The sequence below is a fragment of the Lissotriton vulgaris genome, chromosome 5 (assembly GCF_964263255.1).
Source record: "Lissotriton vulgaris chromosome 5, aLisVul1.2, whole genome shotgun sequence".
NCBI classification, from domain to species: Eukaryota; Metazoa; Chordata; class Amphibia; order Caudata; family Salamandridae; genus Lissotriton; species Lissotriton vulgaris.
In genome coordinates this window covers 372,182,250-372,206,993 of record NC_141693.1, presented here as the reverse complement: position 1 = coordinate 372,206,993, position 24,744 = coordinate 372,182,250, and the positions used below count along the sequence as shown (strand labels likewise).

Sequence of the window (24,744 nt, the reverse complement as noted above, 5' to 3'; positions counted from 1 at the left end):
TAGTTTTTTTTGTCAAAGTTTGAGGTTTGTAATGGATTCTGGATAAAGAAACCTGGTGAGAGCCATGCAAATCACCTCATCACTGTATTGGCCCAGGTGTCTAATTTTAAACAATGTGCACATTTGCTAGGTGCCGGATGAGAAAGGGCCTAAAATCCACAGTTACCAACCTGTTCATAAAAGGGTCAGCTTCAATGGAAAAATGCGATTTTTCAATGTTATGTTTTAGGCGTTTCCAGTCTCTGGCACGAGGCCTACTAACACAAGTGAGGTACCATTTTTCTTGGAAGACATGTGAGAGCAAAGAATAGTAGAACATTTGTTATTACCAGTTGGATTTTGCTGCAATAGTGCCTACCAAATTTAAGCCAGTGTGTAAGAAAGAAGGCATTTTGAAAAATATCTTCTAAATCATATGCTAATACCAGTACCCACATATTAAAAGATGTACAAATAACCACTGCTCCTAAACTCCATATCTTGTGCCCATTTCAGAAATACATAGGTTCGCCTTATGAATTGGTCTGTACCAAGTACACAATGAAAAACCATTATTCGATGCAGCTCAATTGTTGACTCTGGGTACCAGGGTTGTTGGAGAACCTACAGACCCTATATATCCCCACAACCAACGAGAGGGATCTAGCAAATGTAATTGTATATTGATTTTGTAAATTACTGATTGTGACACATTGTCACAAATGGCAGTTTTTTCCTATTTATTTTGAAAATTTCATCATTTCAACAGTTAGTTTCTTTGGAAAAACTTTAAGAGATCTACACATATAATGTCGTGCTAAATTTGGAATTTTGTCTACTTTTCAAAAATCTATAGCATTTCTGGATCACCCTTGGGTTTTTCACTAGTTTCCACAACAAACCAGAAGCAGGGTGATAGCATGTAAAATAAGAAAAATGGGCTATGTCTTTGAAAAGTGCTAAAACTTGCCACTGTGTTCTTAATAGAATTGAAACTTTTCATCACTAAAGTTAGGAAAATTTTACATTCTATGTCAAGACCGGAGGTGAGGATTATACGAGTTTAAAGCTTACTAATGCTTATACTGGCCATCTTAGGTACGGTATTGAAGCAAAATGTCTTGAACGTGGATTCAGTCGACCAGTCAGCTGTATGCAAGATATCTTCCAACTTAGCCCCCAAAGAGAAGGCCCTGGAAACCATGGCACCCTTCACAGAGTGACGCCAAAAACTAACATATCAATCCCAGCCTCTCGCATGACATACCGTACCCATCTGGCAATAGTGGAGGAGGACACTGCCCTATATGATTTAAATAATTAAATGAGGAGTTGGTGTTCCCCCGCCAGATGGATGCCCTCTATGATGACTTCATAAGCCTTAAGACACGTAATTCGACACAATTTTAGTCTTTCATGAAATGCTGGATAAGTCACAATTCTGGCATTACACTTTGTTCATCTCGAAATGTGAAAAGTAACCCCTTCTGGGATAAATACCCTACCCGTAACGTCAAGGGCTTACAAATCCGACAACCGCTTACAGGACATCGAGCATAGTAAAATGGACAACTTTCCCGATAACTGTTTCCTCAAAAGATATTTGTTTTATGGCCATGAGAAGAAGAGACTGAGAACCTTATTTGCATCCTTCTAGTGTAGAATACCTGGGTCCCGGAGGTACTGACAATCTTATACCCCTCATCAATTTCCTAACTATAGGATGTTCTCCCACCGGTGAATTCTCCACCGGAAGATATCCTGCCGGGATGGTGGAGTGAATGTTGTTCACTGACCGATAAGCCAGCCCCTCCGAAACCAATGTCGATAAGAAGTTCTGAATATGGATGACCACAGATTCCACTGGATCTTGCCCCATCTGTAAACACCAACGCAGCCATCATCCCCAAGGGAAGCAATACCTCTTGGTTGTTCTGTCCACCAACACACTTGAGAGGAGATGTTCAACTTCTTCAGAAAGGCCCCTGACTGCCCATTGTCTCCTGTAATCCTCCATGTCATGAAGCTGACCGACACTTTCAGAATCATGTGGTGGGGATTCCCCCAGAAGTTTTATCATCAATGGAAACTAAACTTGAGATCCCTAAAAAGGCATGAGAACTACCAAAGGATGAGAACTGTGCAAAGGATAACTGCTGTTCAGGCAGTACGTACATTATAAGAGAACTCTGTATGGCAGCAGGATTTTTATGTTGTACAACAGTCCCACTGCTTATGCATACAGCCTTGAAGTGTATTCTCGAAAATGCTCCAGTATAAATGTTGCTGGTTGGCCTATCTCTTTAGGAACTAGCAAATGATTGTGCAGAATCTTGCTTACTCTTTCTTTCATAAAGGTTATAAACTGCTTGTAGAAGTTTTCTATACAGTACAGTTGTTCAGCAAACTGTACATTAGCACTGTGGTAAATGAGACAATTTGTAGCACCCAAAAAGGTTTCTTTCAGTGGCTTGTTTTAAAAAGGCTCCAAAACGTTCGGAGCAGTGCCTTGAGGTGTAACAAACTGCTAGCTATGGACTTTTGTGATAGGTGGGAAGCACCAGTGCTCACAACAATTCTTGTTGACAGCGCTTCTCTTGTCATGATTTTGGGTCAGTTGACAGAAGTGAGTAAGCCCAACTGTATACTTGATAAGAACCTGAGTGGAACCAATAAAACTGACAGTTTGATTAGCCATACAATGTGTATCATAAACTCTGCAACTGGTACAAGAAGTTGGTTAACCCCTTGATCCATTTGGCAGCATACAATGCATGTTGTGTATCATCAGACTATCGCTGAGAGTCTCAGCAACCCCCAACCTTGTCCAGGAGGGTGGAAGGGGTCGACCCTTATGGCGGATGATTGCCACCCAAAATAAGAAAAACACTGGCAAGCATGTTCTCTTTCATATCCATAAAAAGCACCCACATGAGATCAAGTCTGATTATCCACATTGCTATGTAATGGCTCAGTATGTGACTGTGGTCACAGTCATCTGTTCATTCATGAATATGACCGCAATGAAATAGTCTTAGCAAGGTATTGTGGCTCATGACTCTTGATTTATGCTAATCTCCATACCTTGGCCATTTGACTTTGAGGCTGACATTGCATAGCACCATAATCGAACACAGAAAACAAATTACTGTATCCTGACCTTAACGTATACTAGAGTAAACCTCAGACAATTAGGAAGCCTGAGGCACTTTCATCTACAACTGCTCCAGAGAAAAATATGCAAATACTTAATTTTTCTACAAAAGCAGTTGTTTCATTGGATTGTGTATTTTTCCACAGACCCTACAAATAGAGATTCAGAACCTGAAGGATCAAGTGCAAGAGATGCACAGGGACCTGACCAAACACCATTCCCTCATCAAGACTGACATCATGAGTGAGATCCTACAGAAGTCTCTCCAAGTGGATGTGCAGATAGCATCTGAATACTCCTCTGTGGAAATGATGCGAACAGCCTTTGAAGAGGTAGGGGGTATTCATATTCGCCCATGTAGATGTAGTATTCCAATGTTCAAAATGCCTTTTGAGCACAGAAATCCTGGAATGTGATGTTTCATTCCGCGAAGGTTAATGGGAGACCACCAAACAGGTAAAGCCGAAGACACAATGGAATCCATTGGGATGTATATCTTCTTGTGTCAGACAAATTATGCAGCCTTTGCATCATGATTAAAAACAATTTCCTTTATCAAAAAAGGCAAATAAAGTCATTAATTTTCACCACTATAACCCCCTAACACAGATTAACTATTTTAGACTTTGTGTAAAATGAATGACTTTATTTGCCTTTAATGTACATATATTACCTACTGGCGGTCGCAAGTAGGTAGTTATAGTTAGGACCTAGTTTCCATAGGAAAAGCATTTTCTGACTTGGTTATAACTTTAGCGTCCTTTGACTAACCTGCATGAAATTTTGCTCAAAAAGTGTCACTGTGGGTACTATTGATTGGAAACATTTGGAGGTGATACGTGTAGTGGGGAGTGAAAATTTGGGGTGCAAAATAGTGTTGCATTTGTAATGTTAATTCCCATTGGAACCTTTAGCCAGAGCTACAGCCCGAACTGCAGAACGGAATTACACCAAAATTGGCAGGGAGATATATGTTGGGTCAAGGAAGTGCCTTTTGCCTATTTGGTGTAAATATGTTCAGCAGTTTTTGAGAAATGTAAGTTTAAAATTATAGTGATATCGCTGGCTACGGAGTCTTCACAATCAAAAGCTGCCAACACTTCAATCAGGAAGTGTTGGCAGCCATCTTGGGACTGGACTTGAGGGATTGGACTCACTATGATGACCTCTGTACAGGGCAAAGGCTGTCTGTCATAGCTGCTTACACACATACTGGGGCGAGGAAGTGATGAGTGTGTGGCCTCTCTGTAAAGACCTCTGTACATTGGGAAGACTGGGTGTAGTAGGAGCTTGCCCTCGCAATGGAGTTGGGGTGTGGTGAAGCAGTGACCTCTACGGGGTTTGGATGTGGTGAGAAACTAGACTCACAGTGAAGACCTCTGTATGAGTAAATGCTGTGCGCAGTGGCCTCTTGCCCAAAGAATGGGGTTTGGGTCTAGTGAGGGACTGGGTTCTGCATGAAGTTCTCTGCACAGAGTGAAGGGAGTGTGCAGTAGAGGCTTGTCCACAGAATGGGGCTATATTTTTGTGAGGAACTAGCCTCCCTGTGAAAAACTCTGAACAGTTTAAAGTCTGTAAATAGTAGTGGCTTGCCCATGTAATGGGACTTGGTTGTGGTGTGAAACAGGGCTCTGTAAAGTGTGAAGGCTGCGTGTAGTATTGACTTGTCCACATAATGGGGCTTGGTTGTGGTGAGCAACTGAGGTATACATGAAGAGCTCTGTACAAGACAAAGGCTGGGCATAGTACAGCCTTGCAAACATAATGGAGCTTGAGTCCGGTAAGACATTGGACTCTACATCAAAATCTCTGGACAGGGTGAATGCTGTGTGTAGTAGGGGCATTTCTGCATAATGGAGTTTTGGCATGGTGAGGGACTAGACTCTGAATGAAGATCTCTGTATAGGTTGAAGTCTGTGTGTAGTAGGGGTTTGCCTACGTAATGGGGCCTGGGTGTGTTGAGGGTCTGGTTGTTCGTGAAGAGCTCTGTACTGGGTGAAGACTGTGCTTAGTAAAGGCTTGCCCACATAATGGGGCTTTGGTGTGGTAATAGACTTGTCCGTGCTTGGAAATCTCTGTTCATGGTGAAGGCTATATGTACTTGCCCACATAATGGGCTTTTAGTGTGGTGAGGGCTAGGATCTGCGTGAATAACTCTGTACAATGTGAAGGCTGTGTCTAGCAGGGGCTTGCATACGGAATGGATATTGAGTGTGTTTGACCTTCTTAGCCATTGGTTTAAAAAAAAAAAAAATGTTTCCCAAAGGCCAACTCCCTGTGAGTATCCAACTGTCCACAAACACTACCACACATTCTTCCTTTTTCTGTATATTGTATTTTGTCCAGTGAGAGCACATGGGTGGCTGTGCAGGGTTTGGTGGGACTCTTGCAGGAGTTATCCAAATCTGCCCGATGGGCCAAATGTTTTTAAAATTTACTTTAGCCCCAGCAGGGGTTCTCTGGGACCACCCATAAGGCCAGAAGTCAGTGTACCCCTGCCCTTGCCCCAACCACTCTAATTATTGTATTGAGTTTCCGGTCAAGACCCAGATATCTCCAGTTTTTAAACCTTACTTTCTCAAAAACAACTAAACAGATTTTCACCAAATCACAAAAGCACGCTCTCTGGGTAAAGATTGTTCCATTCTACCAAATTTGGGGTAATTTTGTCAGCCCGTTTTCTTTGTATCATAGTCAAATATGCTGTTGGAAATTGCACGGAGAGAAGCATTTTGAATGCCCTCTTTTTTTTGGAACCCCTTTGACAGATCACCCTTAAATGTTCCAGAAAAGAGGTTAGGTGGACATATTTTATTTTGGAAAGTTTGAGGAATATTTGTCTAATGGAGCTAAAGTTATTAGCGAAAAAACACTCTTGATATGGAAGATCCGACCTAAGGAACTGCACCTTATATTGCTAAATTTAAGGAAATTACTATAAAGTTATAAACTCGCATTCATCACAAAGTAATGCCCCTGCCAAGTAATACAAATAAAATAAAAAATGTAAACCACATTAATGTACCTCATTACAAATATTGTCAGGTATGACACCCAGGTACCACTCACAGAAGTGGGGCCCAGTATCCTCTGTGAGTCAGAACAAGGGATGACATAAAACAAGAAATGCAAACTAGTAAGGAAAGAATGAAAAATGGGCAGGCATTCTATAATGCAATTTGGCTGCCTGTTAAATTGCATTATGCATAATTTACCCTGTTTTTTTAGTACAAAATGTGTCCTCACGTTCATTGTGTGTAGAAGGTACCAGATTCAGCATTTCTTGTAACTATGTATAATTTTGTATAATTTTATAGGTAGTTTGCATATTTTCTGTAAAGGAAATTTTGTATATTTTGCTCTGGGACTATGCATGAGCTGCATAGTTTTCATTATATTGTAAGAACTGTTTGGTGAATGAAGAAGCCAACTTGCAAAGAAAGCGGTTTCACTCAAATCTAATCTTTCAGCATTATAATCAAATACTTAATGAGTAATCTAGATAAATGTAAAAATGCAATATCATATTTAGCACTTGTTCTTTTTAAGGAAAACGTTCTTTGTATGCAAAAAGACGTTACAAAAAGGTTATACTCTTTTTAAAAATGCAACAATGCCTATAAGCATTTTACTATTTCTTTACTGTTATGCTGGGAGATCCTCTCGGGACACCGACAACAAGAAAACAAGACATGATCTTGTGGGAGTGCTTCTTGTTGTACAGTATTGAAGAAGCTTACAGCTGCTTGCCGATCATGTGCTGGGAGATCATTTTGAGAGGTAGACTTTGATGGTTAGTTTTCAATTGTCAGGCTCATGGACATTTGCATATTTAAAGTCCTTTGTATAAGTATAAAAGGGAAATATGTTCCTTCTGACAGGAAATTTTCAAAATGTCTTTTTGTCCTCATCTCACCGATAAGCAACTGCAATTCTTGTGGTGAACCGTCTTCCCGAACTGTGCACCCAACGGCTACTGCATTTGCTTGGGCCAAGCCAGCCCAGCCACCTTTGTTGGAGGCTTGGTGTAATCATTGGACCTAAAAGCACTGGAAGAAATTAAACCAGTCTCAAATCCGAACCCCTAGACACTAGAGCTTGCCAAATGTTCACACCACTCTCACTTACTCCTCCTTGGTCCAGACGGGCCATGGCGAACATGGCTTTAAACCAATCCTCAATACTTGGGGGCCGTGGTTCTTTCCACTTAGTACAAATCTCTATCCAAGCCAACAATACCAGGTATAACAGTAAGCCTCTGTGTATCAGCTGTAGATTCTTCCCTGACACACCGTCCTCACCGAAAAATATCAGGGAAGCATGGACCTCGATTTTGACTTAAAAGATGCCCCAGATAGCCACCCCCACTCCCTTCCAATAGGCTCTAAGATCAGGACATTCATAAAAGATGTGGAAATAATTGGCATTCGGAAAGTTGCAGCTTGGGCATTTAGGGGAGGATAGTGGTGCAAACTTAGCAATTTTTGCGGGTGTGTAGTAGAGTCTATTAATAGCAAAAAATATATACTTGTTTAAACTGGCAGGTTTGACAAATTTATTAAGAAGCTTCAATGAGGGTTTGTAAAGGTCTTCAATGTTAAGCTCGAAGGGGGATTGATTCCAAACTACATACTGCAGAGGGTAATCCAAATCTTCAAAATCCAAGAACTTCCTATACCAGATATAAACTTCTTTTCTTTTGATATGTACTATTTGCAGGAACTGCTCCACCTCCCAATTGCCTCTTATATCCCCTTTTTCTGCTGTATACCAGAAGGTTAGTTGCAGGTATTTGAATCTGGAGAAACAACTTCCAACTTTTGCTCTTAAAACCTCCCAGGGGTGAGGTCCTTCTGAAGATAGAAGCTTTGACCAGGTGTTGATGCCTGCCCTTTTCATTGGGATTGCAAGGCTTTCTTTCAAAAAGAGCGGGGTCCCCAGGAGTCCCAAATCGTAGCAAAGTCTGAGTAATACCCAACCCCCCATCTACATCCAACCCGATACCAAGTGGCTAGGGCGGCCTTAAGAACTTTCAAACGCACCTGTTGGAGCCCCGAATTTATGCAAAAAGCCTTCCCCTTCACCACCACCCTCCGACTTAACCATTTCACCCAATAGCCTCCCCCAGGATGAGTCCCCCGGTTTTACCAATAGCATTCAAATATTCTTAAACTGGAAGGCCACAGAGTACCAACCGATATCTGGAAGAGCCAGCCCCCCCTTAATAAGCCTGCGTCTCAGCTTTTTCCACAACAATCTAGCCCCCTTGTTTCCCTAGATAAAACTTCCGATTTTACTTTGGATTTTACAAACTTCTTTACTAGGGAAAACAAGAGAGATCGCATTGAACAGGTAATGGGCGATTTTTCCATCTGGCAAATAGTCGGTCAATGTCTTTTATGGTCTTATTTAGGTTAATCTGAGGGATTTTATCTAGATCCTTAACAATAGTTATACCCAGATATTCAAACTCTTTACTCTCGGTTCCTTCCCAGTTATCAATATTCCAACACATTACCTCTGTTTTAGAGGTATTGGCTAGATATCCCGTAAGGGAACCAAATTCCTCCAACAGTGCTTCAACCCCTGGTATGACCAACCCAGGGTTATTGATATACAGCAACAAATCGTCGGCATACAGCGCCAACTTGCTACTATATTGCTGAGATTTGAAGTGGGAAATGAAATCATCAGATCTTATGCTACTAAATTGCTGAAATTTAAAGTGGGAAATGAAATCATCAGATCTTTTTGCATGTGCCAATGGCTCTATATAAATATCAAATAACAGAGGAGAGATGGGACAACCCTGTCTTGTTCCTCTTTGGATATTAAAACTGGAAGACAACATACCAATTAGCAGGATTTTAGCAGAATCTCCCTGATTAATCAAAGTCCGGATAAAAATAGGACTGAAGCCCATAAACCTAAGAACCTCCCAGAGGTATACCCAGCAGCCTTGGCCGTGTTGAGTGCAACTACGGCCAAAGGGTCCAATCTCGCGGTGGCCAAGTCGATGTTTCCAATTAGATGATGGGAGGAACCCCTTTTGATCAACGTTTATCAATGATGGAGCCAATTTAACCAGTCTCCCTGCCAGAATACTCATAAATATCTTATAATCGGCATTCAGCAGGGAGATCGGTTGGTTTGAGTCAGCTTTTAGGGGATCTTTCCCTGATTTCAGGATAAGTACTATGGTTGCTTCTTTCCAAGACCTAGGTTGCAGTCCTACAGAGCTATACACTGAGTTAAATAAAATACCCAGTATTGGTACCAATTCGTCCAAAAGAAGTTTATAAACCTAACTGGGGAGCGCATCCGTGCCTGCTGCTTTATTATTTTTGCATTTATTTATTTGTTCGTTAATTTCTCTTTCAGTTATTTGGGCGTCTAAACTTTCGTGACTTTCATCAGTTAATGTCGGAAGAGACTTCTCACTTAACCAGGATTGGAGGAATTCGGTATTAGGTACTGTCTCCTCTATATAGCTCTGAGAATAAGGAAAGGAGGCAGGCTTGCATTTCCTCTAAGCTACTAGACTTCCCTCCGCTTTCATTTATTTTCAGTTCGTTAATATTATTTTTAGTGCGATCCGCTCTTGCTTTCTATGCTAATAGGGCACCTGCCTTCTCACCATACTCGAAATTTTGCATGTTTTTGGTCAACCATTGAGCCCTACACTTCTGATCTAATCTGCCCCTGTACTCCTGCTGGAGACATTCCAGGTCCCTCTGGACTTGTACCGAACTTTCAGGGCTCCCTTGATTTAACTGCACCCTGTCTGACTCTAGCTAAAGAATTTTCCCCTCAAGAGGCTGTAGCTCCCAGGCCTCAGCCCTGTTCTTTGAGCAGATAAGACTATGCAGCAAGCCCCTCAAGTTGGCCTTAAAAAGCATCCCAGACATAGTCCAAAAATGTGTGCCAATATTTATAGAGAAGTAATCTAAGGTTGGTGATTTATGAGCCCACGCAATCTCAAAATCAGCCAGCATAGATCTTTTAAACATTCATGTGGGTTGTAGATTGTGTTTCTTCCTCACTACAGAAATCAATACATGGGGCATGATCAGATAAGTGGCTACGGAAAACGGTAAAACGAATCGTATTATCCAAACTACACCTGTCCATTAACACATTTTCTATTCTAGGTGAATGACCGTACTTCTTGCTATAGAACATGTACCACTCTGTATTGCCCCTCTTATGCCTCCACACATCCACAAGCTCTAAGTCATGCAGCAAGTTCTTCATGGCACGACAAACTTGGGGTGCCCCTAATTTGTGGCTCTGGTTTGATCTATCTTTACGGGGATCAAGAAGAACATTAAAATCACCCCCAATAATTAGAGGCAAGGCTATTTCTACTAATTTAGATTGCAATTTACAAATATGAGTCTGTCGTCTGTATTAGGACCATAGAAAGAAGTGCATGCTAGCTCTATGCTAACAAAATCCAATACCGCCACTACCCACCTCCCAGATTGATCGATTTGGATGGATTTGATGGAACAACCTGCCCCCAGTTTAATCAATATAACCACACCCTTGCAGTGAACTGTCTGCTCAGAAGAGCAAAAATATTTTACCCAAGCATATTTAGGGAATATAGTACAACACTCTGCATAGCTCAAATGCATCTCTTGAATAAGACAAATTTGGGCAGGGGAGAGCTCTAAATTTTGCAACTTTTTGACTTTAGGTTCTGGTCATAAGGTGGGCCAAGACTGCAGACTTCTGGTACTCACTCTTGGGACACCAAGTAAAAGCCTGTTCAATGCAGGCTTATGCAGTTTACTTTTGGGACAACAATTAACCCCTTCACTGCGGCGGCTATTCCGCCGCAGTGCTAAGGGGTCGGGGCGGCAGCGCGGCGGCCGCATGCTGGTGACGGAACCGCTCCGTCACCAGCGTCGGTTGCACTGTCCTTATGACGGAGCTGTTCCGTCATGGCCCGCCCCGCTCAATGGAACGCTCAGCGCAGGCGCGGAATTCACGGCGCGCAGGCGCTCCGAGCGGGCCATGACGGAACCGCTCCGCATCAGCACAGCGCCACCGCAGCTGATGACGGAGCGGTTCCGTCATCAGCAGGCAAGGGGTTAACAGAGTTTGGTACTGCAGGACTGTACTGCTCAATCTCAGGCCAATTACCATTGGCAAAGTCAACAGGTCTAGCTTTCAGATATTAGCTGATACAAATAGCCCTTCTGCATGTCTGTAATGGCATGTGTTAGCACTTTAAAGGTAGACCTATTGGTTTTGTCAACACTTGTTTTTAATTGTGTTTTTTTAACTTAGAGCAGCTGCATAGCTTTCTTGCATGAACATCAAGGAAAACCCTTACAATACAGCAACCGCAAAGGGCCTTATGACGATGTCAGGCCAACTTAGGCCTGTCCGACACTGTTGCGGAAAGGAACCGCCCAACCTCAGGGCCGCGGTTCTGAACGAAGTATATTGATGCGACCGCCCAAGGTGTGGTCACAAACCTCTCTTTCTCAAAGGAAGCTTGTGCGGCTAGCGGGAAAGGCCTGCAGCACAATCTTCCCTTGAGAAATGGAGGATTTGAAACATACCTGCATTATGTGGCAGGCACCATGCAATGCCTGCCACACGGTGCAAGGATGTTGAGGGGGGCACCATAAGTGCCCCCTAGGCCCCATTGAGTAGGGCCAGGGGGGAAGGAGGCTCTGCTAGTGTCCCCAAAGTCAGTTCTCAACAGCCAAACCATGTAGGAAAGGCCAAGATGGATTGGTTGTCTGAAGCTGGCATCGTAATTCCGACGGCGGAGCTGAGCCTGGCTCTGCCGTCATTATAGGGATTACTATTCTACTCCTGTTCCGACGGGTTCACAGAGCCCGTCAGAAGAGGAGCGGAATCTCCCCGCTGGTTTAGTTCGGACTGCCGTCATCAAAATACGGCAGTCTGAGGGAAACCCAGGATGTTGGGCAGAGATAATCCGCAACTGCTGGTTGGAGGCTTTCCACCCAACATCCCAATCGGGCCCTAAATCTCTTTCCCAAAAGCCAGAAGCTGAAACACAGAAACCAGTGAACTTGTTCAGTAAAACTGCACAGTGCTGACTGTAACAAATATGGTGGATGATATGCACAGTCAATGTGAGTGGTTGAACTAAAACCAACCTTTGGCAGAGCAGCAACATTCGTTTGTAGACCTGATGGTGCAAATGGAAATTTATTTTCCTTTGTAACATCTGCTACGTAATCACCCTTGAATTTGTGACTAGGCTACTAGAGGTGCTGACATTGGATTTAAACGTTTGTGCTACACTTTCTGTTGTCACCTATCTCTAAATCAAACACCTCTACCTCAGTATTATCAGCATGCTGATGTGATGTCTGACCTTGTGTCTGAAGGATAACTGCCTGGGGTGTAACACATACATTAAACAGAAGGGGTGATAGCATGTTTGATCCTTATTCTCCTGCTAAATAATTCAGTGCTACTTAATTAATGATGATAATCTTCCATTTCTTTTGTATTTGACATCCATTTATTAGTGAAATGTTTTTGTTTCTAGATCTGGGAGGAAACATATCAAAGAGTGGCAAATGAACAGGAAATTTATGAAGGTATTGCCTTGTGCTAAGTTTTGTGCCATTAACATCTCTGCTTTACATAAATGTAGACATTTATTTCTGTATTGGTTGCTTATAACATTTTAGGCTTGTGTGATTTGATCAACAACATGCACAATCACATCATTGTTCTTTATGGATGTCTTTAATACTCAAATCCTTGAGTGTTGGGCATGGTGAGGACACCTGGCCAGAGACACCAGGTAGTGTGTGAGTCCCATTCCATGTTCCCATGCTACATTGTCTGCAATGCATGCAAACAATTGCGAGAAAGTGAATGCATTGCAGACATTTATTTAAAGAGCAACTATCTTTATTCTGCATCTGTACATAGGTGCAGATCATGCTTCTCGTGATATAGTTTGAAGTCATGGATAACCATAGTTTTCAGAACGTAACATTACCTATTGTGCAGATTTTTGGTTATGTTAATTCGCAGTTGTCCCAGGTATGAGAGTACTAACTCAAAGATTGTCCCTGGCCTGTGTCTAAAGCAGGATAATACCAGACGTGGAATTATATAGTTACATACATAGAAAGTTCTGATGCCTGGATTAATTATTGCCAATCTTTATTACACTGAATTCTTTATTTCATGTCCCAGTCCTAAGAGTGAGGGCGTTTCATCCTGAACACAGGTTCCTAAAAAGCTCTTACCTCCAACCCCTGCTAGGAAGCACGATAAGGGGAATTGTCTCCTTTACAACTTCCTGCATATACCAAGAAAACATGTATATTAATGTACTTCTCTCCAAGAGAGGGACAGGAGCAGGACTGCGACGAAGAATAGAGAAGTCAACATAATCAAGATTAATGGTAAGTACTCTGGGAGCTACTACTTTATCTCTCTCTTACTCGTCTCAGTCCTAAAGGGTCAGCAAACATCAAGCAAATTAAATGCATTAATGGAACACAGAACAACTGATTGAAGATGAACGGCAGAAAGTTTCATAATTAAAAAATCAATTAAAGAAATCTATACTACTATTATAAAGAGAGAACAGAAGCATTTTGGCAAGGTAAACTCGGGAACCACAGCGCCAATCCACACACCCAATACATTGTTGTAATCCTCAGGGTGTGTAGATGGACATAGGCTGCATAAAATTTTTAAAAAACTTAAATTAAAAAATTAAACTTTAAAAACAAAGTAGTCCCCTAAAAGTAGCGCCGGCCGCGACGTAGCGCTGGCCGCGACCTAGCGATGTCCGCAACGCGCGTGATGACGACAGGCGGGGAGGAGCGGTGACGAGCAGCGAGGAGTGGTGGTGAAGTCCGGAGCGCGGGGAAGAGCGGCGGCTCAGGGAAGGCAAAGGCAAAGGCGAGGCGGTAGGCGAGAGGCAGGAGGCGGGAGGCAGCCGGGAGGCGGGAGGCGGTCTGGGCAATGTCGGGGCAGGCAGGGTAAGGCAAAGGCAAAGGCGAGGTGGGAGTCAGGCGAGAGGCGGTCTGGGCAATGTCGGGGCGGGCGGGGGCCGGGGCGGGAGTGCACCCAAGCCTGAAATGTTGCCCCCAGCCCCCTTCTGCCCCGGGCAATGCTGCCGCAATCCGGAAAGGCTGCCCCCAGCCCACTTCTGCCCCAGGCAACGCTGGGGCGGGCTGCTAGTAGGTTTATATAGATACAGAAACTAGAACAGTGGAACCAAAAGGACCACCACGACCTATCACTTGCAGCTTTAAATGATTGACATAGGCATATGGAATGATGTATGCAAATAAATAGAAAAACGAAAACTGAGAAACCACTTTGAAGGAGACCAGATCATGGACAAACTATTTTAAGGAAAATCAAATTTAAGGAAATAGAAATAAGCCGAAAATTAAAGAAAACATTTTAAAGAAAAGATCATTTTAAGGAAACATTCAAAATCACATACACATACAGAAACTTAAGGGCAGTGAGGGTTGTTTGGTTCAGGGATAGGTGATGTTTTGGAAGGGGATTTTAAGATTCAGGGTTGTGAGTGTGTTTTAGAGATCAGACATTGATGGATTTTGGCGTGGTGAGGAGTTTTTAGTGTTCACAGTTGAGTGGAGTGTATGGGTGGTAAAGGGTTTTTAGGGTTCAGGGATGGGTGGCATATAGGGGTGCTGAGGTTTTTTAGGTTTTACGGATGGGCGGAGTTTAATACTGGTGAGTGTTTTTACGGATTAGTGGTGGTAGAGGTTTGGGATGGTGAAGGGTTTTTAGTGTTGGGAATAGGCAGAGTTTGGGGTTTTGTAGGGGTAATAAGAGTTCAGAAATAGTTAGAGTTTATATGTAGAAAGAGTTTAAAGATCAGGGAAGCTGGAGTTTAGGGGTGGTGAGGGGTTTTAGGAGTGGCGAGTTTCTTTTTAGGGTTCAAGGATGAGTGGAGTTTAGGGGTGGTGTAGGATTTTAAGTAATTAAGAGTTGGGTTTATGCATAGAAAGTGTTTTTTAGGCTTCAGTGATGGGTGGAATTTAGCAATGGACAGGGTGATTGAGGTTAAGAGATGGGTAGAGTTTAGGAGTGGAAAGGATTTCAACGGTTCGGGATTGATGGGAGATTAGTGCCAGAAATGGGTATAGTATATGCGTGGGGAGGATATTGAGGGGGCAGAGAATAATGGTATTTATGGGTAGTAAGGTATCAGTGAAGGTATCAGTGAATTAAAAGCATCCAAATTAATTGCCTGACAACGTATAAGATATAAAATCCAAAATAATGTCCCCCGATGTATAGGATTGAAATGAGTACCTTTAACAAAAATGTTTCTGAAAGTAAGACCTAGGTCTTCATTTATACCTATATTTATAAGTGTGCAGAAACCAGTTTCTCAAAAATGACTTTCTATGAATTGATTCCCATGAAATGGTAAATGTCATTCATCCTGAAAATTTCCATTAACCCTTTTAGGTGAAATGGTTTCTAAGTAATAGCATTTAATTAAATTGTTTTCTATAAAATCACATACATCCCCTATGGAAGCCCAAGTGAGTGTGTGGCAAACAACAATTAAAAAACCTCTCCAGCCAGAGTCCAAAAGGCTGTCTTTCCTCTTTTCAAATGACTATTCAGTGAGTCCGGCAAGAGACCTCAGATCACGCCAACGTTCTTCCAACGTTGCAAGAATGTAGAGTAGAGTTGTAAGGAAGATGTGCCCCTGGAGGGATGCAGTTAAAGATTATAATATCTTTAGGGATTATAAGTGACCTCTCTCCAGTGGCAGGATACCATCACATTTTAGGTTTGGGACGAGCACACTGAAACAAGAGATACAGTGGTAATTGGGCTGCAGGAAACAATGTGCACAGATGCTGAATCAGAAGGTGAGGAATTTCGGGGTGCTCTGCATAAGTTGTTTCAGGAATCAAGACAATGCTGGTTACTCTACCTTCTGTTCTTAATTAATTCTACCTGCAGGGTGCTGGTGAAAGTAATAGCTAATAGGTTAGCCCCAAGAATGGCGAGGCTGGTTTACTGGGATCACATGACTTTTCTACCGAGCAGTGGGTTTATGGCTTGTGAAGGAACACATGAATTGTCTTTCAACGTGAAATCTGAGGTGATGATATAAAAAATGTTGTTTTTTTTTACTTTTTATTTTTTATTTTATTTGGAGAGAGTATACAAGATAGATATAGTTGTTCATGGATACAAATAAAATGTTGTCTGATATCTGTTGTCAAAATTTCATACAGTTTCATATTTCATATATAGATACAACACCTGAAATCTGCAAACAGTCCATACAGACAATATAAAGCAAATAACACAATAAAAAAGATAATAGAAAGTTTAAGAGATGAGGGAACAGAAGAGTAATGCCCAATTCACTGACTTCTTCAATCTAGGCCAACCAATCTCTCCCTGCATTGTGCCTTGTAAGCCATAAATTCATTGGAGTCCAAATGTTCCTGCCTCTCCTGCTAGCACGCGGCCTTTACAATTATACAATGACCTTTCAAGATTATATATGGCCAAAAAGCAACCCAGCCAGGTGTGATACGTAGGTCGGTCAGCATCCTTCCATTGTGTTGCAATAAGTAGCCGAGCTACAGCGACTGTGATGAAAAGAAATGTATTCTGCTGTACATCATGTTGTTCCTTCTCATCACATCCTAATAGCATCAATGTAGGTGTTATTCAAACTATGACTCCCAGTGCAGCTAAAAAGAATGTCTCTCTTCCCTCTTTTAGAGGTCTTAGTCTCTCACACCCAAAAAACATATGCATTGTATCCGCCTGCCCTTGATCGAATCATGGACATTTGTCATCCTCTCTTTTACCCCAGCAAAAAAGCCTTGCAGGAGTAAAATAGAGATCAGAGATGCTATGATAATGTTGGCCTTTTAAATTGGCTGCGAGAAATGTTCCCTTACCTAATGCAACTGACTGGTAAAGATCAGTGTCAGGATTTCCCAATTTGGTGGCCCATTTGGTTTCTATTGCTTCCAGGTCATCAGGAAGTGTATCTATTAATATTTTATATATATGTTTAATTCTGATCTGGGAGTAAGACATAGCCTCCATTAGAGGAATTGTATTTGTGGAGATCTTTTCCCTACTTATTTGATTTAAAAAACTGATGATCTGCTTATTCTTAAAATAAGTATTTATTTATTTAGAGTTTTATAGAGTGCAAACTAAACCTGTTAGGGTATCAGAGCACATTACAGGATAGATAGGAAGTAAACAAAGGACTTTGGGGGGGAGGATACATTTAGGATAAAAACAGGGAGATAAATTGTACAAAGAGGCAGGCAGTTTCATTCCCAGGATACCTGTGTGTGGGGGGGGGGGGAGAAAAGAAAAAAAAGAACACAGGAGGAAACATTTAAAACAACAGTCCCAACCATTATTCCATATCTTCTCTGCAGATCTGGAAATGACAGCCTCTGATCAGTGGAAAAAAGATCCCCAATCTTAATAATACCCTTTTCCTCCCATTGTCTACCCAAATTATCATACATTGTTGTGGGAAATAAAGGAGATCGCCACAAAGGTGTGCATCTATTATTCTCCTGAATGCGCATAAGCCCTACCATTTTGCTCCAAATTTTCCAAATTGCTATTATCACTTTAAACCACTTCTTCTTGTAATAGCTAGCCTCCACTTGTCGAAGAAGTACTCCCTGCACTGCCTTTCCAATTGCCAGCTCCTATATGGAAGGGATACCCATGTTCACCTCTTGGTTCCTGGTAGTCATATATCCGTTTCCTAAAGAGGCTACAAATGTCATCTGTTGCAAGAACGTGGCAAAATAATAAAATCTAAGCTTAGGGGCTGACCAACCTCCGCTATCTTGTGGGTGTGTTACAAATAAATGTGGCGATGCCTTAAGTTTCTTGAAAGAACAAATAATTAGGAACAAAGATAATTGGTGGACATAAACTGACATCAGACAGTAATAACTATATCTAAACAATGTGCATGGTACAAAAATATATGTTTATTTTATTTTATTTTGTTCAGTTATGGTTTAAAAAGCAAACATTTTTGTCTCCTATGTATATGGGATAGACAATCTACATATATAGAATGCTGTACAGATTTGTTCATTTCAGTTTGCAGTACATTGCATTACAATTCATTGTACGGAGACTTTGTTTTGGATATTGATCCAACTAATCATTTCAATTTAAAAACATGGCTAAAGGTTACAGGTTACTACGCGCGTTTCGGCTGTGAGCCTTCATCAGGAAGCCATGAATATTCCAAATAAACCTATGCAAACAAAAAATACATAGAGATACATATCAGTGTCAGTGTATTGTCCTAATCATATACGTTCACAAAAACATAGTCTTTAAATTTTTACAGAGTTGTGGTTAAAAACAAGAGCAAAATTGCCCTGAAAATACACTAAACTACCCTACTATATACATATATATATATATACAACTTTGTGCGCATCCTGACTGACTATTTACATGAGCTGGGGTTTGTTACAGAGTCTAGGTGTTCCATGGAGGTAGGTAGATATACATCCTGTCCTGACAATTTTAGAATTGTATGGAATGGAGACTCGGAAAACCCAAATTAAACCGGGGGCCTGGGGCTGAGTAAAGGTAAGTGGTGGTGGTTGAAAAAAGAAATAAGAGGGGGTTTAAAAATACCTGAGGGACGAGTCATAAGATTGAAAGTACTCTTGTAAAGGATAATCCGTTGCTGTGTAATGTAGGCTACAGAGGGAGATAACAATGGATTCCAAGGGAAGCCAGTGATTAGGTTGGAATCCAAAACGTAAAAGAACAGAATGCTAAGATTGTTAGGAAACCCAAGTACCTTATTCTGTGAGATTCGGTGTTTCAGGAACCATAAGTGTTGATATGCCAAAAGCGATTGACTTGAATATAATTCTAGGGAAGGAGAGAGAAGTTTGTTCGAAAAGTGGAACACACCGGGGTATGTAGTCATTGTTATTTTGCTGAACGGGGGACAAGGAGTCTGGAAAAAACATGAAGGAATTGAGACCTGTTCACACGGTCCGCCGCGTTTTCCAATGTTGGGATCTGTTTGACTGGTGTTTGGGTCTACGTTTTAGATGAGGTTGCAATCTCTGTAGCAGGGTTATCTGCGGGCAGAGTGGATATGCGGGCAGACATTAGGAATGAAAATGGGAAAAATGGTCAAAAAAGAAATGCACCTGTGAATACAGGCATGGTAGCTGTACAAAGCAGGGTTGGAAATCTGAAGCGGATGAAAAAGGATGTAATACCTACTTGGGTGGTCCGCCGGGTGTTTCTATAAAGGGGTCTGTTGGTCGGGTGCTTCACTCTGCATTTTGGATTTCTGTGGCAGGATTATCTAGGGACCAGAAAAATATACGGGCAAAAATTAGGGGAGGAAAACCTGGTTAAGACGGCATGACGCTATGAAACTGGGGCTGGGGTCTGTCGGGATGAGGACGAGTAGATACCTGATTCAAGGGTCCCGCATACGTTCCAATGGTGGGGTCATCTGGCATCTCGGTGGACAATCCGGGTGAGGAGAAAGCACCAGGAAGTTGACGATGTTTTTATGGTGAAGTTGCTCGCGCAATCCGACCTATACGAGGGCCGGGTCACAGTTCTGGGTGTCCGAAAGTGAAAAGGGACAGAACGGAATTTACTGGGTGATTCCGTTTAAGGCGGCGGACATCTTGGAACAGGGTTATACTATGACGAAGCAGATGGTGAAGCTCCTATTAAAGATGTTTATATCTGGTTGGAAAGAATCGCACAGCCAAAAAAGAAGGTTTCACAGATCTGTGAAGGTGTCTTTACAGTATATGGCTGTTATTACAAATAAAATTTGGTAAAGGTAGAATATAATTAAAGGGCCAGGAGATTACCAGATTATGAAATTTTCAGAAACAGAAAGTTGGTGTATAAAATCGGGAAATATTAATTTTCAAAAATAGAGTAACTGTGGGAAATCGATACTATTGATGTGTCAATGATTTAGCTATGGTTGTATTTGAGGACCTGGTCCCAGGGTATTTCGTTATTCAGTCCTTTGGTGTAAGTATCCAAAGTGAAAATCCAGTACACTTCTCTACATTTTCGTACTTGTGTACTTTGTGTCCCTGATGACTTTCGTATTTTTTCCAAGATGAACCAACGTATATCATTGAGATTGTGTTTGGCCTCCATATAATGTTTGACTAGAGGGGCTTGCATTTTCCCCGTTCGGATAGCTGATCTGTGCTCGGACAAACGGGTTGACATCATGCGAGCGGTTTCACCTACATATCCCATACCACAAGGGCATAGCAATAGGTAAACCACATTTGTGGTTTCGCAGTTGGTCAAGGTTTGGGATAGTAGAGATCTATTGTTAAAGGTCCATTCTTTGGTCTCTATAGCAAAGTCACAGGCAGTGCACGTGAGGCATTTGAAATTGCCCACAACAGGGGTCATGCCAGTTAAAGATCTTTGTGTGGAGGCAATGTTTTTAGGTTCCATTCTCGACCATACAACCAGGTCTTTATGGTTCTTGTTTTTCCTATATGCAAAGACTGGTTTGGGAAGCTGGTTTTCTTTGGATTTAGTGGCATTCAGAATATGCCAGTTGGCTAAGACTATGTGTTGAAGTTTCGCATTCATAGTTGAATGTCTTGTCACAAAGACCATCCTGGAGTTTGGTTCTTTGATGCATGCTGTTAGTACATGTTGCCTATCAAAGAACCTGGCTCTTTTATAGGAGTCACGGACTAGTCGTTTAGGGTATCCTCGAGATATGAATTTGTCTTTCATCTCGGCTGCTCTTTTGTCAAAATCTGTAAATGAGGAACAGCTCCTTCGAACTCGAAGGAATTGACCAAAAGGGATACTTGATTTTTGGGTCTTCGGATGATAACTGGTATAATGTAAAAGTGTGTTGCGAGCTGTCGGATTCACATACAGGTCTACATTGAGGTGGTTATCTTTACTGATTATGTTGATATCCAAAAATTCTACCTGTGTTTGGCTTGATGTAGCAGTGAAGTGAATGTTCTCATCGCATAAGTTCAGCCAAGACACAAAGGTGGAGAGAGATGCTGTTTCTGAGGTCCAAATAAAGAAAACATCATCTATATAGCGAGACCAAAATGTAACGGACTCACTAAAAGGGGCAATGTCGTTATAGATGAACTTGAAGTCATATTCGGCCATATATATGTTGGCTACTGTTTATACATCCCGAATTAGGAACTATAGTCGGGGGTACCCCCTTTTTTCTTGCATACACGATGCCTTAAGTTTCTATCTCCAGATAAAGTTGCTAAAAATGGAGTCCAATTTCTTTAAAAGTAGGTCTTCCATTTCAAATGGGATATATCTGAACATTTATAGGATCTTAAGAAAAATTCCCATTTTAAGTACTTTGCATCTTCCTATAACTGACAGATGAAGTCTGTCCAAGTATCTTAGGTTTGTGCTCTGATCTTATTTATCATGGGTGACAGACTAATTTTCCAGATGGAGTCTACATTGCTAATGATCTTTATCCCAAGGTAAACTACTCCATCCTGCCTTCGGGAGTTTTAGAATTACATATGATCTGTGTTTTCCCTGTGATCTTTAGGTACCCTGATTTCCAGCCATATTCGCCAGCCAATTTTTGTATTTGAATTATTGCTGTATCTGGATCTGTGGTCACTACCGCGATATCGTCGGCATAGGCCATTATCTTGGTTTCAAAACCGTTACAGCAGACTGGTTTAACTATCTGATCTTGAAGGATATGTTGAATGAAAATATCAATATATAGGGCAAATAAAATGGGAGAACATGGGCAGCTCTGCCTTGTCCCCCAGGCGACATTGATACGGCTTGACACTTGTCCCATTATTTGTAGTCTTGCATACGGTCTAAAATACATTGCCTGTATAGCCATTATAAAACCTGGCCCAAACCCTTTCTGTGCCATAATAGCCCATAGATAATACCATGAGGCAAGCCCGTCTGCGCCCGTCCGCACCTGGACCGCGCCCAGTGCCAGGACCCCTGGTCCCCACCGATGCAAGTCGACCCGACAGACCTACGACGCCGCGGCCCTCAACGCACTCAATGCTGGCCGAAACCCCACCTACTGCCAAGCCGCCCCGAGACGCATTCACGGACCCTTCACGTGCACAACCTGCAAGTTCTCCTGCCTCCGAACCTGCACCACGCCCGCCAAGCCAAACTCCAGCAGTGACCTCAAGTGCATCCTGCTCAACACCCGCTCCGTCCACAGACACGCCGTGGAACTCTGGAACTCTGGAACCTCCTCGACACAAGATCACCAGACATCGCCTTCCTCACTGAAACATGGATGAACGCCTCCTCAGCCCCCGACATCGCCATCGCCATCCCGGATGGATACAAAATCATCAGGAGGGACCGCGTCAACCAGACCGGAGGAGGCATCGCCATCGTCCACAAGAACACCATCCGCATCACGACCAAGGCCGACGACACCCTCGCCACCGCCGAACACCTCCACTTCCAGATTCACACCGACCCAAAGATGACCCTAAGAGGCACCCTCATCTACCGACCCCCGAGACCACGCACGCAATTCAGCGAAGACATCATGGACTTCATCAGCACACACGCCCTCCCCTCCGCCGACAACATCCTCCTAGGGGACCTCAACTTCCACCTGGAGAACAACAAGGACCGCAACACCGCCACCCTGCTGGACAACCTCGCCAACCTCGGTCTCAAGCAACTGATCAACACCCCCACCCACTACGCCGGCTAATCATGGGCGAATTTTGCGAATCTGGCGTTCGCGAATTTGCGTATTTGCGAACTCGCAATCCGCAAAATCTGCGAACTTTCGCGAATTTGCTGATTTTTTTTGTGTTCGCAAGGGTTTCTGCCAGTTCGCGAGGGTTTTGTACCAGTTCGCAATTGCGAACTTACTTGTCGGCTCGCAACGGTCGCGACTTTGTTGTTTCTAGGTCTGGTTCATCATCACAGGTTCACAGCACCCTCTGTTTCACCACTGCCACCCTCTGATTCACCCATGCCACCCTCTGGTACATCACTGCCACCCTCTGATTCATCACTGTAGATTATGGGGGGGGAAAGCAAGCACACCTGCCCTGCTTCAACTGACATGAATTAATTTAGGGTTGATTAATTTGTCACCGAATTTAAACTTCCTGTCTGGCACCTGCTTCCTTATCTGTAATTTGCTTTCTGTTGCAGTGCAATTTTTTTTACCAGGACCTTTGTGGCCTACTTGTAGCTATTCTATGAGCCTGCTGTGAGGGTCAGAGCAGGGTCATAGAATAATTGCAAGTAGGCAACTGAACTCTGGAGGGGCCCCTCAGGAAGCACTACAGGGAATGGTTACTAATGATGAGTTTGAACGTTTGCACCTGCTGAGTGCTTTCAGTTTTGCAAAACTCGTTTTTCTGCAGAACAGCAAGTGTAATGCCCCAAACAAACGTAGGCAACTGAACTCTGGAGGGGCCGCTCAGGAAGCACTACAGGGAATGGTTACTAATGATGAGTGAACTTTTGCACCTGCTGAGTGCTTTCAGTTTTGCAAAACTCGTTTTTCTGCAGAACAGCAACTGTAATGCCCCAAACAAACTTACTTGTGAAAGTTGATTTCTAATCCAAAAGTGATCCAAAGAAAGTCAAAAAGGCCTCAAATCCAAAAAAGTGCAGGCAAATGTCAACCTGAGGAGTTATTCTGATAAAAATCATCATTTTCAGAAGGTTTATGCTGCTTGCTGGTGGATTTCTTGTGCAGAATTGCAAATTTTGTAATTTCGCGAGTGCGAGATTGTTGCTGCCCGCCGCATCTACATGTTCGCAATTGCGAACTCTCGCGATGAGTCTCCAAACTCCCGCGGGATCCCGCAGCAAGATCCAAAATGGCGCAGCACTCGCAAAATATTGAGAAAAACAACTCGGCAAACGCTGAATGACGGTAAGTGAACGCCGCACGCCGCAATATTGTATCACCAAGCAAAAAAATCTGCTGCGTGCGAATTTGCTTATTTTCGGTAAATTCGCGAGAGTTCGCGGATTGCGAATTTACCGAAAATCCGCAAAATCCGCGAGCGGAACGAATTTTCCGCCCATGCTTAACGCCGGCAACACGCTTGATCCCGTCTTCTCATCCAGCAAGCACATCAACTTCAGCCACTCCACCGGACTCCACTGGACCGACCACAGCTGCGTCCACTTCAGCTTCAGAAAAACCACAACCCACCACCACCCGCAACAGGTTTCTCACAGGAGCTGGAGCAAGATCACCACCGACCAGCTCACCACCTCCCTCAGCCAGAACCCACCTGCCAGCACATCGGACGCCAACGAAGCAGCCCGCAACTTCACGCAGTGGCTGACCGCCTCCGCCGATGACCTTGCACCATTGAAGAACCCTCCCAGCAGACCCAGAAGCAAGAAAGCCGCCTGGTTCACTGACGAACTCAAGGACTCTAAGAAGACCTGCCGCACCCTCGAGAAAGCCTGGCTCCTCGACCGGACCGCTGACAACATTACCGCCCTCAAACACGGCACCCGCAAGCACCACCAGCTCATCCGCACCACCAAGAGGAAATCACTGAAGGAGCGAC

At 42.9% G+C, this 24,744-nt stretch overlaps 1 protein-coding gene across 1 annotated transcript in view; it reads left to right on the top strand.

Moving 5' to 3' along the window:
• The window catches only part of RNF207 (ring finger protein 207), a 900,262-nt gene that overhangs the window by 826,492 nt on the left and 49,026 nt on the right, over nucleotides 1–24,744 (top strand). Inside the window, exons 14-15 of the mRNA XM_086921721.1 lie at nucleotides 3,280–3,465; nucleotides 12,675–12,726. Coding sequence (XP_086777847.1) covers nucleotides 3,280–3,465; nucleotides 12,675–12,726 — 238 coding nt within the window. The remainder of the gene's footprint in view (nucleotides 1–3,279; nucleotides 3,466–12,674; nucleotides 12,727–24,744) is intronic.